Consider the following 25,705-nt stretch of genomic DNA (forward strand, 5'->3'; position numbering starts at 1 on the left):
AATCACCAGGTGTGTCACTCTGGCCCTCACAATCACCAGGTGTGTCACACTGGCCCTCACAATCACCAGGTGTGTCACTCTGGCCTTCACGATCACCAGGTGTGTCACACTGGCCCTCACAATCACCAGGTGTGAAGGCGGTGATGACAGGTGTGGACGGGTGTATAATGACAGGTGTGGACGGGTGTATAATGTATGAAAACGTATAATGTATGAATGAGAACTGCCCCAGCACAGGGATGACGAAATATTGAGGCGTTAATATATCACCTGAGAAAGAGCACCAAGATAGCAGGCTCGCCACAGCGTCGCCCGGAACACGGAGCTGATTTGGCTCACGTTTGCATATTCATGTTTGTGTGATGGTGTTGGGAGCGCCTTCCCGGGACGGCTCCGTGGCTTAACTGGCGGTCAGTGTTACGAACATCGTTGTTCAAGTGATCATGGTCTTCAAGTGCGTCTTCTATTGACTCAAGATGTTAGTTGTGTTACCGAGTGCCTTGATTCATGTATTACTTGTATATTTTGCATTTTTAGAATTGTTTGTGGTGTGGTGAGTGTGTGTGGTGTTGTGGTGTGGTGAGTGTGTGTGGTGTGGTGAGTGTGTGTGGTGTTGTGGTGTGGTGAGTGTGTGTGATGTGGTAAGTGTGTGTGTGTGTGTAGTGTTGTGGTGTGGTGAGTGTGTGTGGTGTTGTGGTGTGGTGTGGTGAGTGTGTGTGGTGTTGTGGTGAGGTGAGTGTGTGTGGTGTTGTGGTGAGGTGAGTGTGTGTGGTGTTGTGGTGAGGTGAGTGTGTCTGGTGGTGTGGTGTGGTGAGTGTGTCTGGTGGTGTGGTGTGGTGAGTGTGTCTGGTGGTGTGGTGTGGTGAGTGTGTCTGGTGGTGTGGTGTGGTGAGTGTGTGTGGTGTGGTAAGTGTGTGTGTGTAGTGTTGTGGTGAGGTGAGTGTGTCTGGTGTAGGGGTGTGGTGCCACACCTTGTCACAACACCAGTGGATGGTGGGTGTTGTATCAACCCATATTCTCCCTTTCTAACGATGAATCACAATAACATGACTGAAGATATGATGACCACACTCATGTCACTCATCTACCTAGCAACCTTTGATGATCTGCTGTAACACGAGACTGTGTGTTGGGATGTGTGTCAGGGAGCTGCAGGCTCCGGACACCTCTCACAGGACACTGTAAAGAGCAGTGAAATATTCCTCACATAACCCAGGGGATTACATTAGAGACTCAGCGGGGATTACATCAGAGACTCAGCGGGGATTACATCAGAGACTCAGCGGGGATTACATCAGAGACTCAGCGGGGATTACATCAGAGACTCAGCGGGGATTACATCAGAGACTCAGCGGGGATTACATCAGAGACTCAGCGGGGATTACATCAGAGACTCAGCGGGGATTACATCAGAGACTCAGCGGGGATTACATCAGAGACCCAGCGGGGATTACATCAGAGACTCAGCGGGGATTACATCAGAGACTCAGCCTGGATTACATCAGAGACTCAGCGGGCATTACATCAGAGACTCAGCGGGCATTACATCAGAGACTCAGCGGGCATTACATCAGAGACTCAGCGGGGATTACATCAGAGACTCGCCTTTACCTGCGTGGAGGTGAGTAAAAGAGTAGCTGAGGTTGAGTTAACTTGCAATAGTGTCAACATAATATATTTATTAATTGTTCCTTTGTGTTATTGAGCAAGTTCCTACATCATACTTTTTCTCCTGTGCTGAGAAATGGCTGTTGAACTTTATACATTAGGCAGTGATGTGGTGGAGGCTGACTCCATACACAGTGATGTGGTGGAGGCTGACTCCATACACAGTGATGTGGTGGAGGCTGACTCCATACACAGTGATGTGGTGGAGGCTGACTCCATACACAGTTTCAAGTGTAGATATGATAGAGCCCAGTAGGCTCAGGAACCTGTACACCAGTTGATTGACGATTGAGAGCCGGGACCAAAGAGCCAGAGCTCAATCCCCGCAAGCACAACAAAGTGAGTACCTTGCATCACCTCTTCCTGTACAGTGAATAAACTGTGTCTGCCAGTGTATCACTGTACCTCGGCCTCCGACGGTGCTGTAGAGTCCTGAAGCGTAACGCGCCCTTCACCGACACGCGCCACTCACAATAAAATCGTCAAATTGACTCGTTAATAGGCCAGATGGTCGTTAATCCAGCTGCCAGAGCCCTGCTTGTGAAGGAAAACCTGTTTACGCACGACTCACAGGTGTTGACATTCGAACATTGTTTCCCTGACTACCTCTGTTCGAATCTAACCTAACCTAACCTACGAATAATTATACATAGATCGTTAATGATTTATAACGTTAATTTATATATGAGAATAAATCTATTGTTAATAAACAGCAAGTTAAAATTTATCAATGCTTTTCAGGGGGTAGGGGGGGGAGCCGCTGCTTTAACGAGCCTGGCCTGAGGACTGGTTGAATATTCAGTCTTGTAAGGGCATAAGACGAGGTGAGTGTAGTAAATCGTTACCATGGAGGCGGACGCCGCTTTAACGACCATTTTATTACTATCAACAAGTTATTTCCTTCTAATATTATTTCTTAGGGCTTCACCTTGTATTGATTTTGATCTAGTGGTCTGTTGTTGTTTATATAATACTTATTGTTCTGTTTATGTAACGTTGTATACCTTGGTTCCTGCCCCCACTCCCCCCCCCCACTCCCGCCACCACCACCACCAGCTGGTAAGTGTCAATGTATAGATTTACTGAAGGAGTGACACGTCCTTACTGGCCAGAGGCAGCCTGGCGGCCCAGCTGTCTGCCTCTAATGTTCCCACACCTGATGGTTGTGTGTGTGTGAGTGCGCGCGCGTGTGTGTATGCGTGTGCGTGTGCGTGTGCGTGTGCGTGTGCGTGTGCGTGTGCGTGTGCGTGTGCGTGTGCGTGTGTGTGTGCGTGTGTGTGTGTGCGTGCGTGCGTGCGTTCGCGACTGGTCCATCAAGAGGAGGCATGACAAACACCTCACCTCAGGTCTCACATCAACAATTACAAAGTTACTTCTAACGTGAAAAAAATAAATGTTAATTACAGAGATTCAATGCCCATAAGAACATATTAATTAAAGAGAACTCCAGAGAACCTAATGACCCAACCATCCCGCTGCTGATGACCACAGTTGGCCAGTAATCACCTGACTAGGGTCGTTAGTCAATAACAATGGATCTATAAGGTGTACAAGACAATAATGATCTACAGGCTACATGTTTGAATAATTTTGTATTGAAGGGGATTCAATGATATTTATACTTGGCCATAGAGGGTTACTGAAGTGCTTTGAAAATTGCAATTAAGTTGAGAAAGTTGCCAGAGATTGAGTAGTAATGCTCACCTTTGTTCAGAGGGTCTCAGAAGAGCTTCGCTAAGGGGGGGTGGGGAGGTTGATACTCTTTAACAAGTCATTTAACCCTTCGATTTTCACTTGAAATATTGAACGTGTGTAAAGTGCGCTCACGGGATTACTTTGGTACTGTTGACGGTCTGAACTGTGGCCCCAAGTGGAGGTGATGGTGGCTTGTCACCTTTGTCACCCGGTGACAAGTCACACCGGGTGATTGAGAGGGCCAGCCCGGGCCAGGGAGATAGTGAGAGGGGCCAGCCCGGGCCAGGGAGATAGTGAGAGGGGTGAGAGGGGCCAGCCCGGGCCAGGGAGATAGTGAGAGGGGTGAGAGGGGCCAGCCCGGGCCAGGGAGATAGTGAGAGGGGTGAGAGGGGCCAGCCCGGGCCAGGGAGATAGTGAGAGGGGCCAGCCCGGGCCAGGGAGATAGTGAGAGGGGTGAGAGGGGCCAGCCCGGGCCAGGGAGATAGTGAGAGGGCCAACCCGGGCCAGGGAGACAGTGAGAGGGGTGAGAGGGCCAGCCCGGGCCAGGGAGACAGTGAGAGGGGTGAGAGGGGCCAGCCCGGGCCAGGAAGATAGTGAGAGGGGTGAGAGGGGCCAGCCCGGGCCAGGGAGACAGTGAGAGGGGTGAGAGGGCCAGCCCGGGCCAGGGAGATAGTGAGAGGGGCCAGCCCGGGCCAGGGAGATAGTGAGAGGGGTGAGAGGGGCCAGCCCGGGCCAGGGAGATAGTGAGAGGGGTGAGAGGGGCCAGCCCGGGCCAGGGAGATAGTGAGAGGGGTGAGAGGGGCCAGCCCGGGCCAGGCAGACAGTGAGAAGGGTGAGAGGGCCAGCCCGGGCCAGGGAGACAGTGAGAGGGGTGAGAGGGGCCAGCCCGGGCCAGGGAGATAGTGAGAGGGGTGAGAGGGGCCAGCCCGGGCCAGGGAGACAGTGAGAGGGGTGAGAGGGGCCAGCCCGGGCCAGGGAGACAGTGAGAGGGGTGAGAGGGGCCAGCCCGGGCCAGGGAGACAGTGAGAGGGGCGAGAGGGCCAGCCCGGGCCAGATAATCAGTGACGTCATAACTACGCCCGCCAGGGCTGCCAACCACCTCATTCAAGCAGATGTGCCGAGTATTCTCCCGCGCTTTCTTCTCTAGCTTCCTTACGACGACGGGTCGTGGTGGGCAGCATTGTGGAGACCCGGGTCGTGGTGGGCAGCATTGTGGAGACCCGGGTCGTGGTGGGCAACATTGTGGAGACCCGGGTCGTGGTGGGCAACATTGTGGAGACCCGGGTCGTGGTGGGCAGCATTGTGGAGACCCGGGTCGTGGTGGGCAACATTGTGGAGACCCGGGTCGTGGTGGGCAACATTGTGGAGACCCGGGTCGTGGTGGGCAACATTGTGGAGACCCGGGTCGTGGTGGGCAACATCTAGTGGCAACAGCTGCCCACACTATTTCCTCTGCCTTACCTCAATGTTTGTCAGTCTTTTGTCTTGGTGTACCTGCGTTCCTAGCCTCGGGGTCTGCTGGGGTCAGTCGCCTCTCCTAGCCTGGGGGTCTGCTGGGCTCAGTCGCCTCTCCTAGCCTGGGGGTCTGCTGGGGTCAGTCGCCTCTCCTAGCCTGGGGGTCTGCTGGGCTCAGTCGCCTCTCCTAGCCTGGGGGTCTGCTGGGCTCAGTCGCCTCTCCTAGCCTGGGGGTCTGCTGGGCTCAGTCGCCTCTCCTAGCCTGGGGGTCTGCTGGGGTCAGTCGCCTCTCCTAGCCTGGGGGTCTGCTGGGGTCAGTCGCCTCTCCTAGCCTGGGGGTCTGCTGGGCTCAGTCGCCTCTCCTAGCCTGGGGGTCTGCTGGGCTCAGTCGCCTCTCCTAGCCTGGGGGTCTGCTGGGCTCAGTCGCCTCTCCTAGCCTGGGGGTCTGCTGGACTCAGTCGTGGTCACTGCCATTCATATTATAGCACATTTCCTCGTCATTTCCTGTAAGTTCTCCTCTCCTCTTGCGTGGTCTTGTCACTTGCTCATTACTGTAATGTTGCTTCATATGTGACCGTGCTGTAGCCACTTGTTTCTCTGCTTGGATGTGATGGCATTTTCACTGTTATTCTTTGTAATACTCTATGTTTAAATATTCGTTCCTAGTTATATTGCATGTATTTCTTTGTGTTCTTACACATATGATATTTCCAGTCAGCTGCTTGGCATCGTGTACTGACCCGTGGAGTGATACATTACCTCTAACCTCTTCCCCGTTATTGATAGCATTTATCTCCTCAACTTTGTGGCTCCGCTTCACACTATCCATCGTGTCCTAGACTCCCCCAAGTTCTTCCTCACACAGAACTTTTATCAGGTACTTCCTGACTCTTGTATAATTTACTCCTCTGTGGTCTATTCCACTTTCTCCTGGCTCCCTTCTCTTATAGTCTTTGCTTTCAGTTCAGTCATATGGTCAAAGACCAGAAGACAATGGTTAGATGCTTCTTGTGGTGTTTGATGGTCCAAGGTAACAATGTCTTCCTCGTGCTGTGAGGAGAAGATCAGGTTCCAGTAGTTTGGGTCTCTCTCCTCGCCTGTCTTATGTATCATCGTTCACATGTTGGGTTAAAAAGTTAGTTTCCTTAAAACTTCAATAAGAATTTCTTGTTCCGAATCAATCTCTCCACGATTTACGTCCTATATTATAAATAGCTGTTCTGTTGACCAATCCACACACTAGAAAATGAAGGGACGACGACGTTTCGGTCCGTCAAGGACCATTCTCAAGTCGACTGAGTCCAGGGCGGACCGAAACGTCGTCGTCCCTTTACTTTCTAGTGTGTGGTCTGGTCAACGTACTTCAGCCACGTTGTGACTCATCGCCTGCAAATAGTTGTTCTATCATTGCGAGTAGAGTTGTTCTCTACGTCTTATCAACGCACTCTTTATTGGATTCTTTATATTCAAGTCTGTGTCTTTCATTGTTTTCTGGCGGCTGTGCCAATCCAGCTCCAGGTCTTGTTTCTCTATTTCTTTATCACTTTGTATGCCCTGGAAATATTGCCTCCGGCATCATTATTGTGGCTTCCTTATCAGTTTCTTTTTCACTGACCCATTCTATTCTTTCCTCTGCTTTGTTCTTAGCACCATCAACGTTGGTGTATCATATCTTGAAGCCCTTCTCAGACACCCTTTCTCTGAATCCTCAGACCTCTCCTGTCTGTCTCTGCTGCTGTCAGCCGCAGAGGATATATGGATGAGGTATTGTGACGGATGACTGGTTGTGAGATGGGAAGATACTATTTGTGTCTGTTAGATAGAGCTCTTGGACCCCGCCTTTCTAACCGTCGGTTCTATAATTTACTGACTCCCGACCTACTTTTCCTCCAACATAACTACTAAATATTTTCCTCGTAAACACACATCCCCAGGACGCAGCAGCCCGTGGCAGCTGTCTAACTCCCAGGTACCTGTTTACTGCTAGATTAGCATAGGCATAAAGTGAAACTCTGCTCATTTGTTTCTGCCTCGACCGGGAATCGAACTCGAACCCTTAGGACTACGACTCCGAGCGCTGTCCACTCTGATGCGAGAACCTGTGTGTGTGTGTGTACTCGCCTATTTGTGTCTGCAGGATCGAGCATTGACTCTTGGATCCCGCCTTTCGAGCATCGGTTGTTTACAGCAATGACTCCTGTTCCATTTCCTTATCATACCTGGTTTTAAAATTATGAATAGTATTTGCTTCCACAACCTGTTCCTTAAGTGCATTCCATTTTTCCACTACTCTCACGCTAAAAGAAAACTTCTTAACATCTCTGTGACTCATCTGAGTTTCCAGCTTCCACCCATGTCCCCTCGTTCTGTTACTATTCCGTGTGAACATTTCGTCTATGTCCACTCTGTCAATCCCCCTGAGTATTTTATACGTTCCTATCATGTCCCCCCTCTCCCTTCTTTTTTCTAGTGTCATAAGGCTCAGTTCCTTCAGGCGCTCTTCAAACCCCAACCCTCATAGCGCTGGGACGAGTCTTGTTGCAAACTTCTGAACCTTTTCCAGTTTCCTTATGTGTTTCTTCAGATGGGGACTCCATGATGGGGCGACATACTCTAAGACTGGCCTCACGTAGGCAGTGTTAAGCGCCCTAAATGCCTCCTTACTAAGATTTCTGAATGATGTTCAAACTTTTGCCAGTGTAGAATACGCTGCTGTCGTTATCCTATCCATAGGCGTGTGTGTGTGTATTTCCCTAGTTGTGTTTGCGGGGGTTGAGCTTTGCTCTTTCGGCCCGCCTCTCAACTGTCAATCAACTGTTTACTAACTATTTTTTCCCCCACACCACTCGCACACACACACCAGGAAGCAGCCCGTGACAGCTAACTCCCAGGTACCTTATTTACTACTAGGTAACAGGGGGCATTCAGGGTGAAAGAAACTTTGCCCATTTGTTTCTGCCTGGTGCGGGAATCGAACCCGCGCCACAGAATTACGAGTCCTGCGCGCTATCCACCAGGCTACCAGGCCCACTGTGTGTGTGTGCGTGCGTGCGTCTAGTAACACAAAACAGCGAGACATCAACCAGTTTAGCCAATCAGGCGCTTCATTACAAACAGCCAATGTCTGCAATATTGCTATTTTATCATCAGTAAGATGTTCGAGCCTTGACAGCTCAAGGTGGAGGAACGTCTCGTTAGCCCTGACCACCTCACCAGCGGGGGACGATGCCACATGTAAGTCTCCCATTTTACCTATGGTCAACCTCGCCACACTCCCCTGAATATAGTCTTTATATCAGGGTTCTTTATTTGTGTACTGGTGCTATCATGAGAGTCAGAAACTTTGTAATACGAGACACCCAGTCCACACACCTGACACCCAGCCCACACACCTGACACCCAGGCTACACATCTGACACCCAGGCTACACATCTGACACCCAGGCTACACATCTGACACCCAGCCCACACATCTGACACCCAGGCCACACATCTGATACCCAGCCCCCACATCTGACACCCAGGCTACACATCTGACACCCAGGCTACACACCTGACACCCAGGCTACACATCTGACACCCAGCCCACACATCTGACACCCAGCCCACACATCTGACACCCAGGCTACACATCTGACACCCAGGCTACACATCTGACACCCAGGCTACACATCTGACACCCAGGCTAAACATCTGACACCCAACCCACACATCTGATACCCAGCCCCCACATCTGACACCCAGGCTACACATCTGACACCCAGCCCACACATCTGACACCCAGGCCACACACCTGACACCCAGCCTGCACATCTGACACTCAGGCTACACAACTGACACCCAGCCCACACACCTGACACCCAGCCCACACATCTGACACCCCGCCCACACATCTGACACCCCGCCCACACATCTGACACCCAGCCCACACATCTGACACCCAGCCTACACATCTGACACCCAGCCCACACATCTGACACCCCGCCCACACATCTGACACCCCGCCCACACATCTGACACCCCGCCCACACATCTGACACCCAGCCCACACATCTGACACCCAGGCCACACACCTGACACCCAGCCTGCACATCTGACACTCAGGCTACACAACTGACACCCAGCCCACACACCTGACACCCAGCCCACACATCTGACACCCCGCCCACACATCTGACACCCCGCCCACACATCTGACACCCAGCCCACACATCTGACACCCAGCCCACACATCTGACACCCAGGCTACACACCTGACATCCAACCCACACACCTGATAGGTCCGTGGGAGGTCAGTGGCACTCCCGGTTGCAATTCTTTTAACCATGTCGTGGCTCAGTCAATTAAGGCAGCGTCTGGGATCCTCTCGGACGCAGGTTCGAACCCTCATCACGGCCCTTGTAGATTTGATCATTTGGTGCATCACGCTATGGTGATGTCTGTGCGTAATATCTTCCAAGTGTTATGTAGTGGTTATGGCTTGACGCTTTATCGTGATAATTACCTTACCTTTTACCGAATAAATGTTCTTCCTGGTCGTGGTAAAGACAGGTTAGGTTAGGGTAGGCTGAGTTAGGATAGATCAGGTTGAGAGTGGGGACCCCGCCACCAGCAAGCAGTGGGGGGAGAGTGGGTGCCTCTAACAGGCAAGGCAAGGCAGCGCGGCCTCTTAATGTTCTCCAATATCAACAAAACAGTCAATTTAAAATGGTCTCTCCTAACCTACCAGAGGACCCAAAACAGAAAACGGGACAGTACGTCACTTTCGCCGGGTCGCTTCCATTGTCTAGTACGACAATTTTTGGTCTTGTGTAACGCCTACGACGTTCTTTGTTAGAGGCGAGGTTGGGAGGGTGTGGTGGCGCCTCCTCCACTGTCGTGATCATCACTATCACAGATCTTGATGACGTCAGGGGGCCGTGAGACGATCACATCTATAGTGGAGACGCGGGAGGAACTCTGTTATATTATTCCCGTGAATAATGGGTCTCGTTACCCGTCAATGGCGGGCTTACTGGCAGGACATTCCTCCAGGAGACCCACGCTGCAGGAAGCCCCCGTGACATGATAGATGTCGTACTATTAGTCACATTAATGCCGTTAGAGGCATAGTTGTCACAACAGTCTATCAGGATATCTACCGATTTATTATTGTCTCTTGCTAATAGATGCATTTCCTTGCATCTATCTGCGTCACTTGTAAAGCAGAAGTGGGTAGAGTTTACCTCACGCAGCCGAATATATAACTGAGGCGACGTGTGGGGCCAGTCTATAGAAGATTAGGCATTGCCGAAGCACTACACACAAAGCATGAACCCTCACCTGCCGGCCGGCTAGCACTCGGGTGTATTGTTCCATCTTGACCACCACGACACCCACCTACCCCACACACCTCTCCCATCATAACACAGGCACTATGGAAACTGCAGTAGACGTATTGGCTCACCCTTCACCTCACTACACCTCACCCTTGACTATTGGCTCACCCTACACCTCACTACACCTCACCCTTGACTATTGGCTCACCCTACACCTCACTACACCTCACCCTTGACTATTGGCTCACCCTACACCTCACCCTTGACTATTGGCTCACCCTACACCTCACTACACCTCACCCTTGACTATTGGCTCGCCCTACACCTCACCCTTGACTATTGGCTCACCCTACACCTCACTACACCTCACCCTTGACTATTGGCTCACCCTACACCTCACTACACCTCACCCTTGACTATTGGCTCACCCTACACCTCACTACACCTCACCCTTGACTATTAAACAAAAATACTACGACATTATAAAGTCGTATTATTCATGTTAGATGTTTTAGTAATTTCAATTGGAGCAGATCCAATAATGTGTGTGTACATTTAACCAGACACCTGTTACACCGAGAATTCTATGACCAAGCAACACCAATTAGGCAGGAAAGAGAAGGGTGGGCAGACTGCATTTTCCTGGACTGCCAGAAAGCCTTTGACACAGTACCCCATAAAAGGCTGTAACAAAAGTTGCAGTAACAGGCAGGAGTGAGAGGTAAAGTGCTCCAGTGGATAAGGGAACAGGAACAGGAAACAGCGAGTAACGGTGAGGGGGGAGACATCAGAGTGGCGAGATGTCACCAGCGGAGTCCCACAGGGCTCTACTTGGGCCCATCTTGTTTCTGATATTTGTAAACGATCTTCCAGAGGGTATAGACTCATTCCTCTCGATGTTTGCTGATGATGCTAAAATTATGAGAAGAATCAAGACAGATTCAAGAATCAATAGACAGAGACTACAGGACGACCTGGACAAACTAGAGGAATGGTCTAGAAAATGGCTACTAAAGTTCAACTCAGGAAAGTGTAAAATAGTGGAATTAGGCGAAGAGCTGAACACAAGGTACCATCTGGGAGGTGAAATCCTGCAAGAGTCAAATAGAGAGAAAGATCTGGAGGTCGATATCACACCGAACCTGTCCCCAGAGGCCCACATCAAGAGGATATCATCAACGGCATATGCTAGATTGGCCAACATAAGAACTGCCTTTAGAAACTTGTGTAAAGAATCGTTCAGGACCTTGTATACCACCTATGTCAGACCAATCCTGGAGTATGCAGCTCCGTCCTGGAGTCCATACCTAGTTAAACACAAGAGAATTTTTTAGAAGATTCAGAGGTATGCCATCAGACTAGTCCCAGAACTGAGAGGTACGAGCTACGAGGCATGGCTAAAGGAGTTAAACCTCACGTCCCTGGAAAACAGAAGAGTAAGGGGAGACATGATAACCACCTACAAAATTCTCAGGGGGAATTGACAGGATAGACAAGGACAAACTCTTTAGCAAGGGTGAAACACGAACAAGGGGACACAGGTGGAAACTTAGTACCCACTTGAGCCAAAGAGACATTAGAAAGAACTTTTCAGTGTCAAAGTAGTTAACAAATGGAATGCATTAGGCAGTGATGTGGTGGAGGCTGACTCCATAAGCAGCTTCAAATGTAGATATGATAGAGTCCAATAATCTCAGGAGTCTGTACACCAGTTGATTGACAGTTGAGAGGCGGGACCAAAGAGCCAGAGCTCAACCCCCGCAAGCACAAGTGAGTACACACACACACACACATTGGAAGAAAGCAAGCATGACTGTGGGAGCAGCTGTGTTTGGCAGGTGGAAGGTGCCAGACGGGTCCTGGGGGCCACAGTGGCATCATCCAAACATTTGTAAGCGAGGCTGCGCGCCATCACCTTTGTTTACATGATCAGCTGTTCTCATTCACATCCCTCATGGGGGGGGGCTCACCAGCTGATAATGCTCACCTCGCTCCTGGGAAAAAGAATTTTTATTTTCGTTGGTTGCCGCATGCGACACAACCTTACCATTGCATATTTGTTCTCTGCGGTGGGAAACTGTAATGGAATTCTGAACTTTCAATGGGATTCTTTTCTGCGTGTTGCGTTTGGGCAATAGAATAAGATTTGCTATTATTAACTCAACGGAGGAAACAAAGTTATCGAGAGGTGTAACCTCCTGTAACCCCAGCACGGAGACACGCTTCTTAATGAGCCACTCGGGCACTTGCAGTAACTTAAGAAAGAGTACAATGAGAGAGAGAGACCTGAAGTAGAGTGAAAGGGAACATGTGAATGCATAATGTATTTAAGGGAGGAACGTGGCCCTCCAGCGGGTACAGGGCCCCGGCGGGTACAGGGCCCCGGCGGGTACAGGGCCCCGGCGGGTACAGGGCCCCGGCGGGTACAGGGCCCCGGCGGGTACAGGGCCCCAGCGGGTACAGCGACTTCCTTCAGGCTACGTTACTCACGAATTACAACAACGTACTCACCTAGTTGTGCTTGCGGGGGTTGAGCTCTGGCTCTTTGGTCCCGCCTCTCAACCGTCAATCAACAGGTGTACAGGTTCCTGAGCCTATTGGGCTCTATCATATCTACACTTGAAACTGTGTATGGAGTCAGCCTCCACCACATCACTGCCTAACACATTCCATCTGTAAACTACTCTGAACGTGTAATTAAGTTCTACCTAGGGCAGTGAAATCCTGCAAGAGTCAAGTAGAGAGAATGATCTGGGGGTTGATATCACACCTGGGGCGCCTGACAGTTGAGTGAACAGCGCTTCGGATTCGTAGTCCTGAGGTTCCGGGTTCAATCCCCCGTGGAGGCAGAGACAAATGGGCAAAATGTTTCACCCTAATGCCCCTCTTACCTAGCAGTAAATAGATACCTGGGAGTTAGACAGCTGCTACGGGCTGCTTCCTGGGGATGTGTACCAAAAAGGAGACCTGGTCGAGGACGGGGCCGCGGGGACGCTAGGCCCCGAAATCATTTCAAGATAACCTTAAGATAACGTGAACCAGGATCTGAACGTGACATTACAGAAGTCAATTCAGCAATGACAAACTACATACGCCGCCCAAATGATAATTGAAACCAGCATTAGATGATAATTTTGTGTAAAACAATTGTTTCAATGTTGTTGATTTATAGAACCGACAAGTGCCATCTTGAGGTTATCTTGAGATGATTTCGGGGATTTAGTGTCACCGCGGCCCGGTCCTCGACCAAGCCTCCACCCCCAGGAAGCAGCCCGTGACAGCTGACTAACACCCAGGTACCTATTTTACTGCTAGGTAACAGGGACATAGGGTGAAAGAAACTCTGCCCATTGTTTCTCGCCGGCGCCCGGGATCGAACCCGGGACCACAGGATCACAAGTACAGCGTGCTGTCCGCTCGGCCGACCGACTCCCCTATAGAACCCCACAGTTCAAGCGAAGGTTAGACACGTATAGGAAGGAGTTTGGGTGGTTATAAATAGGAGTTTGCCTCGCATGGTTGTTTTTGTTGTGTTTTAAACCCCATTCCAAGGAGTCAGGAACGAAGCCAAAACTGTGAGAGTGGCGACGATTCGGACAAGTCGACGGCGTCTCTCACAAAGTAAACAAAACAGAAGTCATGTATGAAAACGACTCCCGCAGCCATATGTCGCCTCGTGAACCATTTTGAGAGTGGATCTTCAGGATTATTACGGGTATATTGGATTTTTTTATAAATGTAATTCAAATTTATACGTTAGATTGTAAATTTGATACTTTTTTCTGTTAAATTTGGTACTTCTTGGGTGATAATTTTGGTATATTAGAATACTTTTGGCAGCTCACGTCCACAGGCTAACCATAGCCCGTGCTACTTGCCCCACTCCTGTGCCAGGTAAGTCCACTACGGGCTCACCATAGCCCGTGCTACTTGCCCCACTCCTGTGCCAGGTAAGTCCACTACGGGCTCACCATAGCCCGTGCTACTTGCCCCACTCCTGTGCCAGGTAAGTCCACTACGGACTCACCATAGCCCGTGCTACTTGCCCCACTCCTGTGCCAGGTAAGTCCACTACGGGCTCACCATAGCCCGTGCTACTTGCCCCACTCCTGTGCCAGGTAAGTCCACTACGGGTTCACCATAGCCCGTGCTACTTGCCCCACTCCTGTGCCAGGTAAGTCCACTACGGGCTCACCATAGCCCGTGCTACTTGCCCCGCTGCTGTGCCAGGTAAGTCCACTACGGACTCACCATAGCCCGTGCTACTTGCCCCGCTCCTGTGCCAGCTAAGTCCACTACGGGCTCACCATAGCCCGTGCTACTTGCCCCGCTCCTGTGCCAGGTAAGTCCACTACGGGCTCACCATAGCCCGTGCTACTTGCCCCGCTGCTGTGCCAGGTAAGTCCACTACGGGCTCACCATAGCCCGTGCTACTTGCCCCGCTCCTGTGCCAGGTAAGTCCACTACGGGCTCACCATAGCCCGTGCTACTTACCCCGCTCCTGTGCCAGGTAAGTCCACTACGGGCTCACCATAGCCCGTGCTACTTGCCCCGCTGCTGTGCCAGGTAAGTCCACTACGGGCTCACCATAGCCCGTGCTACTTGCCCCGCTGCTGTGCCAGGTAAGTCCACTACGGGCTCACCATAGCCCGTGCTACTTGCCCCGCTCCTGTGCCAGGTAAGTCCACTACGGGCTCACCATAGCCCATGCTACTTGCCCCACTCATGTGCCAGGTAAGTTACGGGCTCACCATAGCCCGTGCTACTTGCCCCGCTCCTGTGCCAGGTAAGTTACGGGCTCACCATAGCCCGTGCTACTTGCCCCACTCATGTGCCAGGTAAGTTACGGGCTCACCATAGCCCGTGCTACTTGCCCCGCTCCTGTGCCAGGTAAGTTACGGGCTCACCATAGCCCGTGCTACTTGGAACTTGTTCAGAGTAGCTGAATCTATAACAACAGCTCGGGTCACCAGCCAGTGATAGTTGACCCCCGCCAGAGGTCACTGGTGGAGGGAGTGGCAGTGCACATGTGACCAGTCACTGGTGGAGGGAGTGGCAGTGCACATGTGACCAGTCACTGGTGGAGGGAGTGGCAGTGCACATGTGACCAGTCACTGGTGGAGGGAGTGGCAGTGCACATGTGACCAGTCACTGGTGGAGGGAGTGGCAGTGCACATGTGACCAGTCACTGGTGGAGGGAGTGGCAGTGCACATGTGACCAGTCACTGGTGGAGGGAGTGGCAGTGCACATGTGACCAGTCACTGGTGGAGGGAGTGGCAGTGCACATGTGACCAGTCACTGGTGGAGGGAGTGGCAGTGCACATGTGACCAGTCACTGGTGGAGGGAGTGGCAGTGCACATGTGACCAGTCACTGGTGGAGGGAGTGGCAGTGCACATGTGACCAGTCACTGGTGGAGGGAGTGGCAGTGCACATGTGACCAGTCACTGGTGGAGGGAGTGGCAGTGCACATGTGACCAGTCACTGGTGGAGGGAGTGGCAGTGCACATGTGACCAGTCACTGGTGGAGGGAGTGGCAGTGCACATGTGACCAGTCACTGGTGGAGGGAGTGGCAGTGCACATGTGACCAGTCACTGGTGGAGGGAGTGGCAGTGCACATGTGACCAGTCACTGGTGGAGGGAGTGGCAGTGCACATGTGACCAGTCACTGGTGGAGGGAGTGGCAGTGCACATGTGACCAGTCACTGGTGGAGGGAGTGGCAGTGCACATGTGACCAGTCACTGGTGGAGGGAGTGGCAGTGCACATGTGACCAGTCACTGGTGGAGGGAGTGGCAGTGCACATGTGACCAGTCACTGGTGGAGGGAGTGGCAGTGCACATGTGACCAGTCACTGGTGGAGGGAGTGGCAGTGCACATGTGACCAGTCACTGGTGGAGGGAGTGGCAGTGCACATGTGACCAGTCACTGGTGGAGGGAGTGGCAGTGCACATGTGACCAGTCACTGGTGGAGGGAGTGGCAGTGCACATGTGACCAGTCACTGGTGGAGGGAGTGGCAGTGCACATGTGACCAGTCACTGGTGGAGGGAGTGGCAGTGCACATGTGACCAGTCACTGGTGGAGGGAGTGGCAGTGCACATGTGACCAGTCACTGGTGGAGGGAGTGGCAGTGCACATGTGACCAGTCACTGGTGGAGGGAGTGGCAGTGCACATGTGACCAGTCACTGGTGGAGGGAGTGGCAGTGCACATGTGACCAGTCACTGGTGGAGGGAGTGGCAGTGCACATGTGACCAGTCACTGGTGGAGGGAGTGGCAGTGCACATGTGACCAGTCACTGGTGGTCATGCAGGCAGACCCAACAGTGATACAGCTTCACTGATTTGGATCATTATTACTCAAGATTTGTCACACAGTTTGTGCAACAGCCCGTCACAGCTGCCCCGGGGTCTGTGTTCTAGTCCACTATTAAACTCATATTAATACACGTGGTATTGTAGGGTTGGAGAGGCAGCGTCCCCCTGTCACGGTGGGGGCCAGCGTCCCCCTGTCACGGTGGGGGCCAGCGTCCCCTGCCACGGTGGGGGCCAGCGTCCCCCTGTCACGGTGGGGGCCAGCGTCCCCCTGTCACGGTGGGGGCCAGCGTCCCCTGTCACGGTTACAAAACTTTAGTCTCACATGATTCAGTAACTATCCCACCACATGTGGAGCCTGTGTACCGCTGAGCTCACAAGACGTCGCTTAAACAATGTGTCCGGCCGTAACACACTGAGGACGACGGGACACCAACAGAGTATATATCAATAATCATGATTTCCGTATAATCCGATACTTCATATATGCTGGACTTAACAATTAAGAATATAATGAGTGGTGTTGGTGGCGGTGGATGAGGGGGGGGGGCGCCTCATCCACCCCCTCCCCCCCTGCTCCTTCTGCTCCCACCCTCCCCCCCCCCCCAGTGCCACCACCAACCGCCATAATTCCATCCCACCATCAACGCCGGAAAAAAGGAGAAGCGAAAAATGATGTAGTCCAAAAATTCGCGATGTGGGAGGGGTGAGAGTGGGTGTTGGGGGGGAGGGGAGGGGTGGGGGATGAATAGAAGTGGAGTGATGGGAGTGAGGAAATGGAGGCGAGGTAATGTGAGAGAGAGAGAGAGAGAGAGAGAGAGAGAGAGAGAGAGAGAGAGAGAGAGAGAGAGAGAGAGAGAGAGAGAGAGAGAGAGAGAGAGAGAGAGAGACAGTTCACCACGCCTGCTCCATGGGGCCGGCCCGAGGAGCAAGGAGGCACTCCTCACGGTAACTAAGGCGGCTCAACTCATCTAAAACTTAACCATACAAACTCATTACTGATGAACTTAATAAGTTTTCATCAGTGTTAAGATAATATGACTTAACACTGAGCATTCGTATGACTGGAGTTCACTGGTAGATGTGAGAGTCAGTTGTAAACGCGAGTCAGTCTAGGAATGATCGGCGATGGTGTGGTGTTGTTGAGAATGTCGCTGCCAGCATGAGGCTGTTGTTGGTTGAGCGCCTTTAGTCACGGTGCAAGCTTCTGGCCGTCCACGAGGTTGGATGAGGTGCAGTGCCTTCACAACATTGGCCTGGTATGTAACGGCAAGTCGAAATGGCTGGCTCTTTATGGGCTCACTATAGCCCGTGCTACATGGAAATTGTCTTCATAGTAGATAAATATATAACAATGTCTCGTTTTCTCTTGCTCTCTCTCGCTCGCTCCCTCCCTCCCTCTCGCCCTCTCTCTCTCGCCCTCTCTCTCTCTCGCCCTCTCTCTCTCTCGCCCTCTCTCTCTCTCGCCCTCTCTCTCTCTCGCCCTCTCTCTCTCTCGCCCTCTCTCTCTCTCGCCCTCTCTCTCTCTCGCCCTCTCTCTCTCTCGCCCTCTCTCTCTCTCGCCCTCTCGCTCTCTCGCCCTCTCGCTCTCTCGCCCTCTCGCTCTCTCGCCCTCTCGCTCTCTCGCCCTCTCGCTCTCTCGCCCTCTTGCTCTCTCGCTCTCTCGCCCTCTCGCTCTCTCGCCCTCTCGCTCTCTCGCCCTCTCGCTCTCTCGCCCTCTCGCTCTCTCGCCCTCTCTCTCTCTCGCCCTCTCTCTCTCTCTCGCCCTCTCTCTCTCTCTCGCCCTCTCTCTCTCTCTCTCGCCCTCTCTCTCTCTCTCTCGCCCTCTCTCTCTCTCTCTCGCCCTCTCTCTCTCTCTCTCGCCCTCTCTCTCTCTCTCTCGCCCTCTCTCTCCCTCTCTCACATATACACACAAGGAACCTTGCCATATATATATATTGTCCTGAATTTGAACACTTCTGCTTAGTTAAAAACTTCACTTAAGAAGCTTTTTAAAAATAAAAAGTTTGGAGAGGCCCGGGGCGCTGCTGGCCCCCTGACCGTCCCCCCCCCCCCCCCCATGGCCGCCCCCCCCTCCTCCTCCCCCCTTGGCCAGTCCCTCCCCCCAGGCCGGCCCCCCCTCCCCCAAGGCCGGCCGGCCCCCCCCCCCCCCCCAAGGCCGGCCGGCCCCCCCCCAAGGCCGGCCACTGTAACTACCCTGCATAAAATCACGATATTTACTGGTGATCCGGAGGGGAGCCGAGGGTCCCGTAATGCTTGTAAAACAAAGGTTGTGTCGGGGTGAGTGTCCGAGTCCCCTGTCCCAGGCTGCTGGAGTGACGGGGTGGCCCTCTCTGGTGGAGTGACGGTGGCGCCACTCTCTCTCTGGTGGAGTGACGGTGGCGCCACTCTCTCTCTGGTGGAGTGACGGTGGCGTCCCTCTCTCCTGATGGAGTGACGGTGGCGCCCCTCTCTCTCTCCTGGTGGAGTGACGGTGGCGCCCCTCTCACCCTGGTGGAGTGACGGTGGCGCCCCTCTCACCCTGGTGGAGTGACGGTGGCGCCCCTCTCTCTCTCCTGGTGGAGTGACGGTGGCGCCACTCTCACCCTGGCGGCCCGGCCCTCAACTACTGCCGTCCCCAACAAACAAGTCACAATAAATTAGTTAAACATTAATAAACTAATTTCTCAACACTGTCGACGTGTTTCTAGAGAACATGACATGTTAAACTGTGATGGAACGCCAAGATGCTGTGAACCTTGACAGACAACTTTCAGTCCACCGGCGTCATAATAGGTCTTTATGAATTTATTGATGTAGTGAAGGGCTGTAGGGTGGAGGGCTGTAAGGTGGAGGGCTGTTGGGTGGAGGTCTGTAGGGTGCAGGACTGTAGGGTGGAGGGCTGTAGGATGGAGGGCTGTAGGGTGGTGAGCTGTAGGGTGGTGAGCTGTAGGGTGGTGAGCTGTAGGGTGGAGGGCTGTAGGGTGGAGGGCTGTAGGGTGGAGGGCTGTAGGGTGGAGGGCTGTAGGGTGGAGGGCTGTAGGGTGGAGGGCTGTAGGGTGCAGGACTGTAGGGTGCAGGACTGTAGGGTGCAGGACTGTAGGGTGCAGGACTGTAGGGTGCAGGACTGTAGGGTGCAGGACTGTAGGGTGGAGGACTGTAGGGTGCAGGACTGTAGGGTGCAGGACTGTAGGGTGGAGGACTGTAGGGTGGAGGGCTGTAGGGTGCAGGACTGTAGGGTGCAGGACTGTAGGGTGGAGGACTGTAGGGTGGAGGACTGTAGGGTGCAGGACTGTAGGGTGCAGGACTGTAGGGTGGAGGGCTGTAGGGTGGAGGGCTGTAGGGTGCAGGACTGTAGGGTGGAGGACTGTAGGGTGCAGGACTGTAGGGTGCAGGACTGTAGGGTGGAGGGCTGTAGGGTGCAGGGCTGTAGGGTGCAGGGCTGTAGGGTGCAGGACTGTAGGGTGCAGGACTGTAGGGTGCAGGACTGTAGGGTGCAGGACTGTAGGGTGGAGGGCTGTAGGGTGGAGGGCTGTAGGGTGCAGGACTGTAGGGTGCAGGACTGTAGGGTGCAGGACTGTAGGGTGCAGGACTGTAGGGTGCAGGACTGTAGGGTGCAGGACTGTAGGGTGGAGGACTGTAGGGTGCAGGGCTGTAGGGTGCAGGACTGTAGGGTGCAGGACTGTAGGGTGGAGGACTGTAGGGTGCAGGACTGTAGGGTGCAGGACTGTATGGTGCAGGACTGTAGGGTGGAGGACTGTAGGGTGGAGGACTGTAGGGTGCAGGACTGTAGGGTGCAGGACTGTAGGGTGGAGGACTGTAGGGTGGAGGACTGTAGGGTGGAGGGCTGTAGGGTGCAGGACTGTAGGGTGGAGGACTGTAGGGTGCAGGACTGTAGGGTGGAGGACTGTAGGGTGCAGGACTGTAGGGTGGAGGGCTGTAGGGTGGAGGACTGTAGGGTGGAGGACTGTAGGGTGGAGGGCTGTAGGGTGGAGGGCTGTAGGGTGCAGGGCTGTAGGGTGGAGGACTGTAGGGTGGAGGGCTGTAGGGTGCAGGACTGTAGGGTGGAGGACTGTAGGGTGCAGGACTGTAGGGTGCAGGACTGTAGGGTGGAGGGCTGTAGGGTGCAGGACTGTAGGGTGCAGGACTGTAGGGTGGAGGACTGTAGGGTGGAGGACTGTAGGGTGGAGGACTGTAGGGTGGAGGGCTGTAGGGTGGAGGGCTGTAGGGTGGAGGGCTGTAGGGTGGAGGGCTGTAGGGTGGAGGGCTGTAGGGTGCAGGACTGTAGGGTGGAGGGCTGTAGGGTGGAGGGCTGTAGGGTGGAGGGCTGTAGGGTGCAGGACTGTAGGGTGGAGGGCTGTAGGGTGCAGGACTGTAGGGTGCAGGACTGTAGGGTGCAGGACTGTAGGGTGGAGGACTGTAGGGTGGAGGACTGTAGGGTGGAGGACTGTAGGGTGCAGGACTGTAGGGTGGAGGACTGTAGGGTGGAGGGCTGTAGGGTGTAGGACTGTAGGGTGGAGGACTGTTGGGTGGAGGACTGTAGGGTGAAGGACTGTAGGGTGGAGGGCGGTAGGGTGGAGGGCTGTAGGGTGCAGGACTGTAGGGTGGAGGGCTGTAGTGTGCAGGACTGTAGGGTGCAGGACTGTAGGGTGGAGGGCTGTAGGGTGGAGGGCTGTAGGGTGGAGGGCTGTAGGGTGGAGGGCTGTAGGGTGGAGGGCTGTAGGGTGGAGGGCTGTAGGGTGTAGGACTGTAGGGTGGAGGGCTGTAGGGTGGAGGGCTGTAGGGTGCAGGGCTGTAGGGTGCAGGACTGTAGGGTGGAGGGCTGTAGGGTGGAGGGCTGTAGGGTGGAGGGCTGTAGGGTGGAGGGGTGTAGGGTGGAGGGCTGTAGGGTGGAGGGCTGTAGGGTGCAGGACTGTAGGGTGCAGGACTGTAGGGTGCAGGACTGTAGGGTGCAGGACTGTAGGGTGCAGGACTGTAGGGTGGAGGGCTGTAGGGTGGAGGGCTGTAGGGTGCAGGACTGTAGGGTGGAGGGCTGTAGGGTGCAGGACTGTAGGGTGGGGGGCTGTAGGGTGCAGGACTGTAGGGTGCAGGACTGTAGGGTGGAGGGCTGTAGGGTGGAGGGCTGTAGGGTGGAGGACTGTAGGGTGGAGGACTGTAGGGTGGAGGGCTGTAGGGTGGAGGGCTGTAGGGTGCAGGACTGTAGGGTGCAGGACTGTAGGGTGCAGGACTGTAGGGTGGAGGGCTGTAGGGTGCAGGACTGTAGGGTGCAGGACTGTAGGGTGCAGGACTGTAGGGTGCAGGACTGTAGGGTGCAGGACTGTAGGGTGCAGGACTGTAGGGTGGAGGGCTGTAGGGTGCAGGACTGTAGGGTGCAGGACTGTAGGGTGGAGGACTGTAGGGTGGAGGGCTGTAGGGTGGAGGGCTGTAGGGTGGAGGGCTGTAGGGTGGAGGGCTGTAGGGTGGAGGGCTGTAGGGTGGAGGGCTGTAGGGTGGAGGGCTGTAGGGTGCAGGACTGTAGGGTGCAGGACTGTAGGGTGGAGGGCTGTAGGGTGGAGGGCTGTAGGGTGGAGGACTGTAGGGTGGAGGACTGTAGGGTGGAGGGCTGTAGGGTGGAGGGCTGTAGGGTGGAGGGCTGTAGGGTGGAGGGCTGTAGGGTGGAGGGCTGTAGAGTGCAGGACTGTAGGATGGAGGGCTGTAGGACGGAGGGCTGTAGGGTGGAGGGCTGTAGGGTGCAGGACTGTAGGGTGGAGGGCTGTAGGGTGCAGGACTGTAGGGTGGAGGGCTGTAGGGTGCAGGACTGTAGGGTGGAGGGCTGTAGGGTGGAGGGCTGTAGAGTGCAGGACTGTAGGATGGAGGGCTGTAGGATGGAGGGCTGTAGGGTGGAGGGCTGTAGGGTGGAGGGCTGTAGGGTGCAGGACTGTAGGGTGGAGGGCTGTAGGGTGCAGGACTGTAGGGTGGAGGGCTGTAGGGTGCAGGACTGTAGGGTGGAGGGCTGTAGGGTGGAGGGCTGTAGGGTGGAGGGCTGTAGAGTGCAGGACTGTAGGATGGAGGGCTGTAGGATGGAGGGCTGTAGGGTGGAGGGCTGTAGGGTGGAGGGCTGTAGGGTGGAGGGCTGTAGGGTGGAGGGCTGTAGGGTGGAGGGCTGTAGGGTGGAAGGCTGTAGGGTGGAGGGCTGTGGGTTACCTTGTACAGAAAATCTGTACCTCGTCTCTTAATAACAACACAGATTGGAAGGATTTAAAATATTTGAAGTCATTATCTTAGCACGATTATTACTTGATCTTATCATTCCAACCTTTAAACAAGGCAACTGCCAATTACCGCCGCCACACAGGTGTGTACCTGTGAACGAGGCCGAGTGAGCGGCAGGTGTGGTAAGGTTGTCTGCTGACCAACACCACACACCTGCCAGGGTGACACCAAGCTTACCCTCACACCAACAACTCCACAAGGGCCGTGACGAGGGTTCGAACCTGCGACCGGGAGCATCCCAGACGCTGCCTTAATCGACTGAACTACGAATTTGTGGATTTGTTCATTTGATGCATCACGCTATTGTGGTTTGTGTGTGGTCCTTGGGGGGGGTCCTTGGGGGGGTCCTTGGGGGGTGGTTCCGTGGGGGGGGGGATTTATGATGTTATTTTAATTTCGGTAAGACCTTCATTAGGCTATATAATTACTACTTTATGTCGGGACAGGCAGCCAGTGTATTTACTTTTTGTGCCTGCAGAATCGAGCTTTTAGCTCTTGGGCCCCGCCTATGTAACCAATCTATGGTTCCTCTGTCTACTTTATACATTTCTAACACATCCCCAGGAAGCAGCCCGTAGCCGCTGTCTAACTCCCAGGTACCTATTTACTGCTAGGTGAACAGGGGGCACCAGGGTGAAAACTCTGCCCACTTGTTTCCGCCTCTGCCGGGGCTCGAACCGGGGCCCTTACGACTACGACCCAAGAGTGTTGTCCACTCAGCCACGAGGCCCCGTATATACAGGGTGTGTACTCACCTAGTTGTGTTTGCGGGGGTTGAGCTCTGGCTCTTTGGTCCCGCCTCTCAACTGTCAATCAACTGGTGTACAGATTCCTGAGCCTACTGGGCTCTTATCATATCTACACTTTAAGCTGTGTATGGAGTCAGCCTCCACCACATCACTGCCTAATGCATTCCATTTGTCAACCACTCTGACACTAAAAACACACACACACACACACACCTGTGTGTGTGTGTGTGTGTGTGTGTGTGTGTGTGTGTGTGTGTGTGTGTGTGTGTGTGTGTGTGTGTGTGTGTGTGTGTGTGTGTGTGTGTGTGTGCGCGCGCGCGCGCCCGCGCGCGCGTGTATGTGTATACATGTGTTAGGCTTACATTGAAATTTTCCCCTCTCCTGGAGGTTGAATTACTGTACACTCCCCCAGGCACTGTTACTGTACACTCCCCCAGGCACTGTTACTGTACACTCCCCCAGGCACTGTTACTGTACACTCCCCCAGGCACTGTTACTGTACACTCCCCCAGGCACTGTTACTGTACACTCCCCCAGGCACTGTTACTGTACACTCCCCCAGGCACTGTTACTGTACACTCCCCCAGGCACTGTTACTGTACACTCCCCCAGGCACTGTTACTGTACACTCCCCCAGGCACTGTTACTGTACACTCCCCCAGGCACTGTTACTGTACACTCCCCCAGGCACTGTTACTGTACACTCCCCCAGGCACTGTTACTGTACACTCCCCCAGGCACTGTTACTGTACACTCCCCCAGGCACTGTTACTGTACACTCCCCCAGGCACTGTTACTGTACACTCCCCCAGGCACTGTTACTGTACACTCCCCCAGGCACTGTTACCGTTGCATTTCACTGTTGATAACAAACATTCTCTATACAAATAATGTCGTATGTTTTAGTAATTAGCGTCAGAGATATTTACGAGGTCGTATATTTGCGATGTGCAGGAAGCCTTACAGGAGGGAAGAGTCCCGCGCTCTCAACACTGCAACTTAACTCTAATGTTTATTGCAAACAATTGTTACATATTTTCCAGGCGAATGTGTGCGTGTGTGTGTGTGTGTGTGTGTGTGTGTTTCCGTGATCTATATATGCAATGGATATATAATTGCAATGTTTTTATGGCAATGATCATAGGGACAATATCAGTAAGTTATAGGGATTCGAACTCCGTTATTTGATGTAAAGCGTGTACAGCCCGTCAAACAAAGTTCCAAAAGTGATTCCTTGCACCCGCCAAACCCCTTGTTTATGCAACCCGTCCTCGACTCAAGTCCATTACATTCAGCGGTCGACCCCACAGACGCATTCATACATTTTAACATGTGCATTCAAAACGGGAAATTTTTCATGAAATTAATGGTTTTATATTAGCATATTGTGCATAATTAGGCACTAGTTAGATTAGGTGTTTAGGTTCTGTTGGCGATTATTTGTATTTGTAGTACGTGGGTGAAGCATTTACAGCGTTGTGGTTCGAACTAAAGTCGTCAGTGAAACAGTTGTTCCGGAAGTGTTCGGACGTCAGCAGTTGTGAGTCGTGTGTAAACAGTTTATCATTTACAAACAGCTGGGGTTGGCGGGTGGATGGAACAACTTTTGACTTTTGTTTATGAGGACGGGCGCATGGGAGTCCCAAGTGTGTGGGTTCGAATCCTCCTCACGGCTTCAGATTTTCTCATACATAACGTTAATGTGATTTCATTATGCGATGATGATAATGTTAGTGGTATAATGTTGTGGTTCAAGCATATTGACCACCAAGTGTCATCAAGACCAATACAACAGTTCAAGACAATGGTAAACTTATTCGCTCCTCACTGATGAGTCAGGTACACTTCTTGATGAGTCCGGTACACTTCTTGATGAATATTGTCACAAGAGAAGAGAAAAGTCAGAGCCTGGGGCAAGATTCACGAAGCAGTTACGCAAGCACTTACGAACCTGTACATCTTTTCTCAATCTTTGGCGGCTTTGTTTACAATTGTTAAACAGTTAATGAGCTCCGAAACACCAGGAGGCTGTTTATAACAATAACAACAGTTGATTGGCAAGTTTTCATGTTTGTAAACAGTTTAATAAATGTAACCAAAGCCGTCAAAGATCGAGGAAAAATGTACACGTTCGTAAGTACTTGCGTAAGTGCTTTCGTGAATCTGGCCCCTGGACGGCTCCGCCGGTCACCCTCCGTCACTGCTCTTTACGACAGCCTTACCGTCGACTCTGTACTCAACTGTATAGCAGAAAGGTTCCCCTTTGGCGCCGCCAT

At 53.1% G+C, this 25,705-nt stretch overlaps 1 protein-coding gene across 1 annotated transcript; it reads right to left on the reverse strand.

The window, feature by feature from the left end:
* Positions 1-19,236: 19,236 nt before the first annotated feature.
* LOC123765320 (uncharacterized) lies at positions 19,237-25,705 on the reverse strand. The gene is made up of 2 exons (XM_069335451.1): positions 25,652-25,705; positions 19,237-22,638 (listed from the first exon to the last, which is right to left on the reverse strand). Exons 1-2 carry the CDS (start codon positions 25,703-25,705, stop codon positions 19,237-19,239), a joined length of 3,456 nt encoding a protein of 1,151 aa, XP_069191552.1.

This window comes from Procambarus clarkii, chromosome 33 (genome assembly GCF_040958095.1).
Source record: "Procambarus clarkii isolate CNS0578487 chromosome 33, FALCON_Pclarkii_2.0, whole genome shotgun sequence".
Classification (NCBI taxonomy): Eukaryota; Metazoa; Arthropoda; class Malacostraca; order Decapoda; family Cambaridae; genus Procambarus; species Procambarus clarkii.

Coding starts and splice junctions, on each gene's coding strand:
- LOC123765320 (XM_069335451.1), bottom strand. CDS start 25,705: ATGGCGGCGCCAAAGGGGAACCTTTCTGCTATACAGTTGAGTACAGAG. Junction 22,639..25,651: donor AGTTGAGTACAGAGTCGACG/GTAAGGCTGTCG, acceptor GTTGTTATTAAG/AGACGAGGTACAGATTTTCT.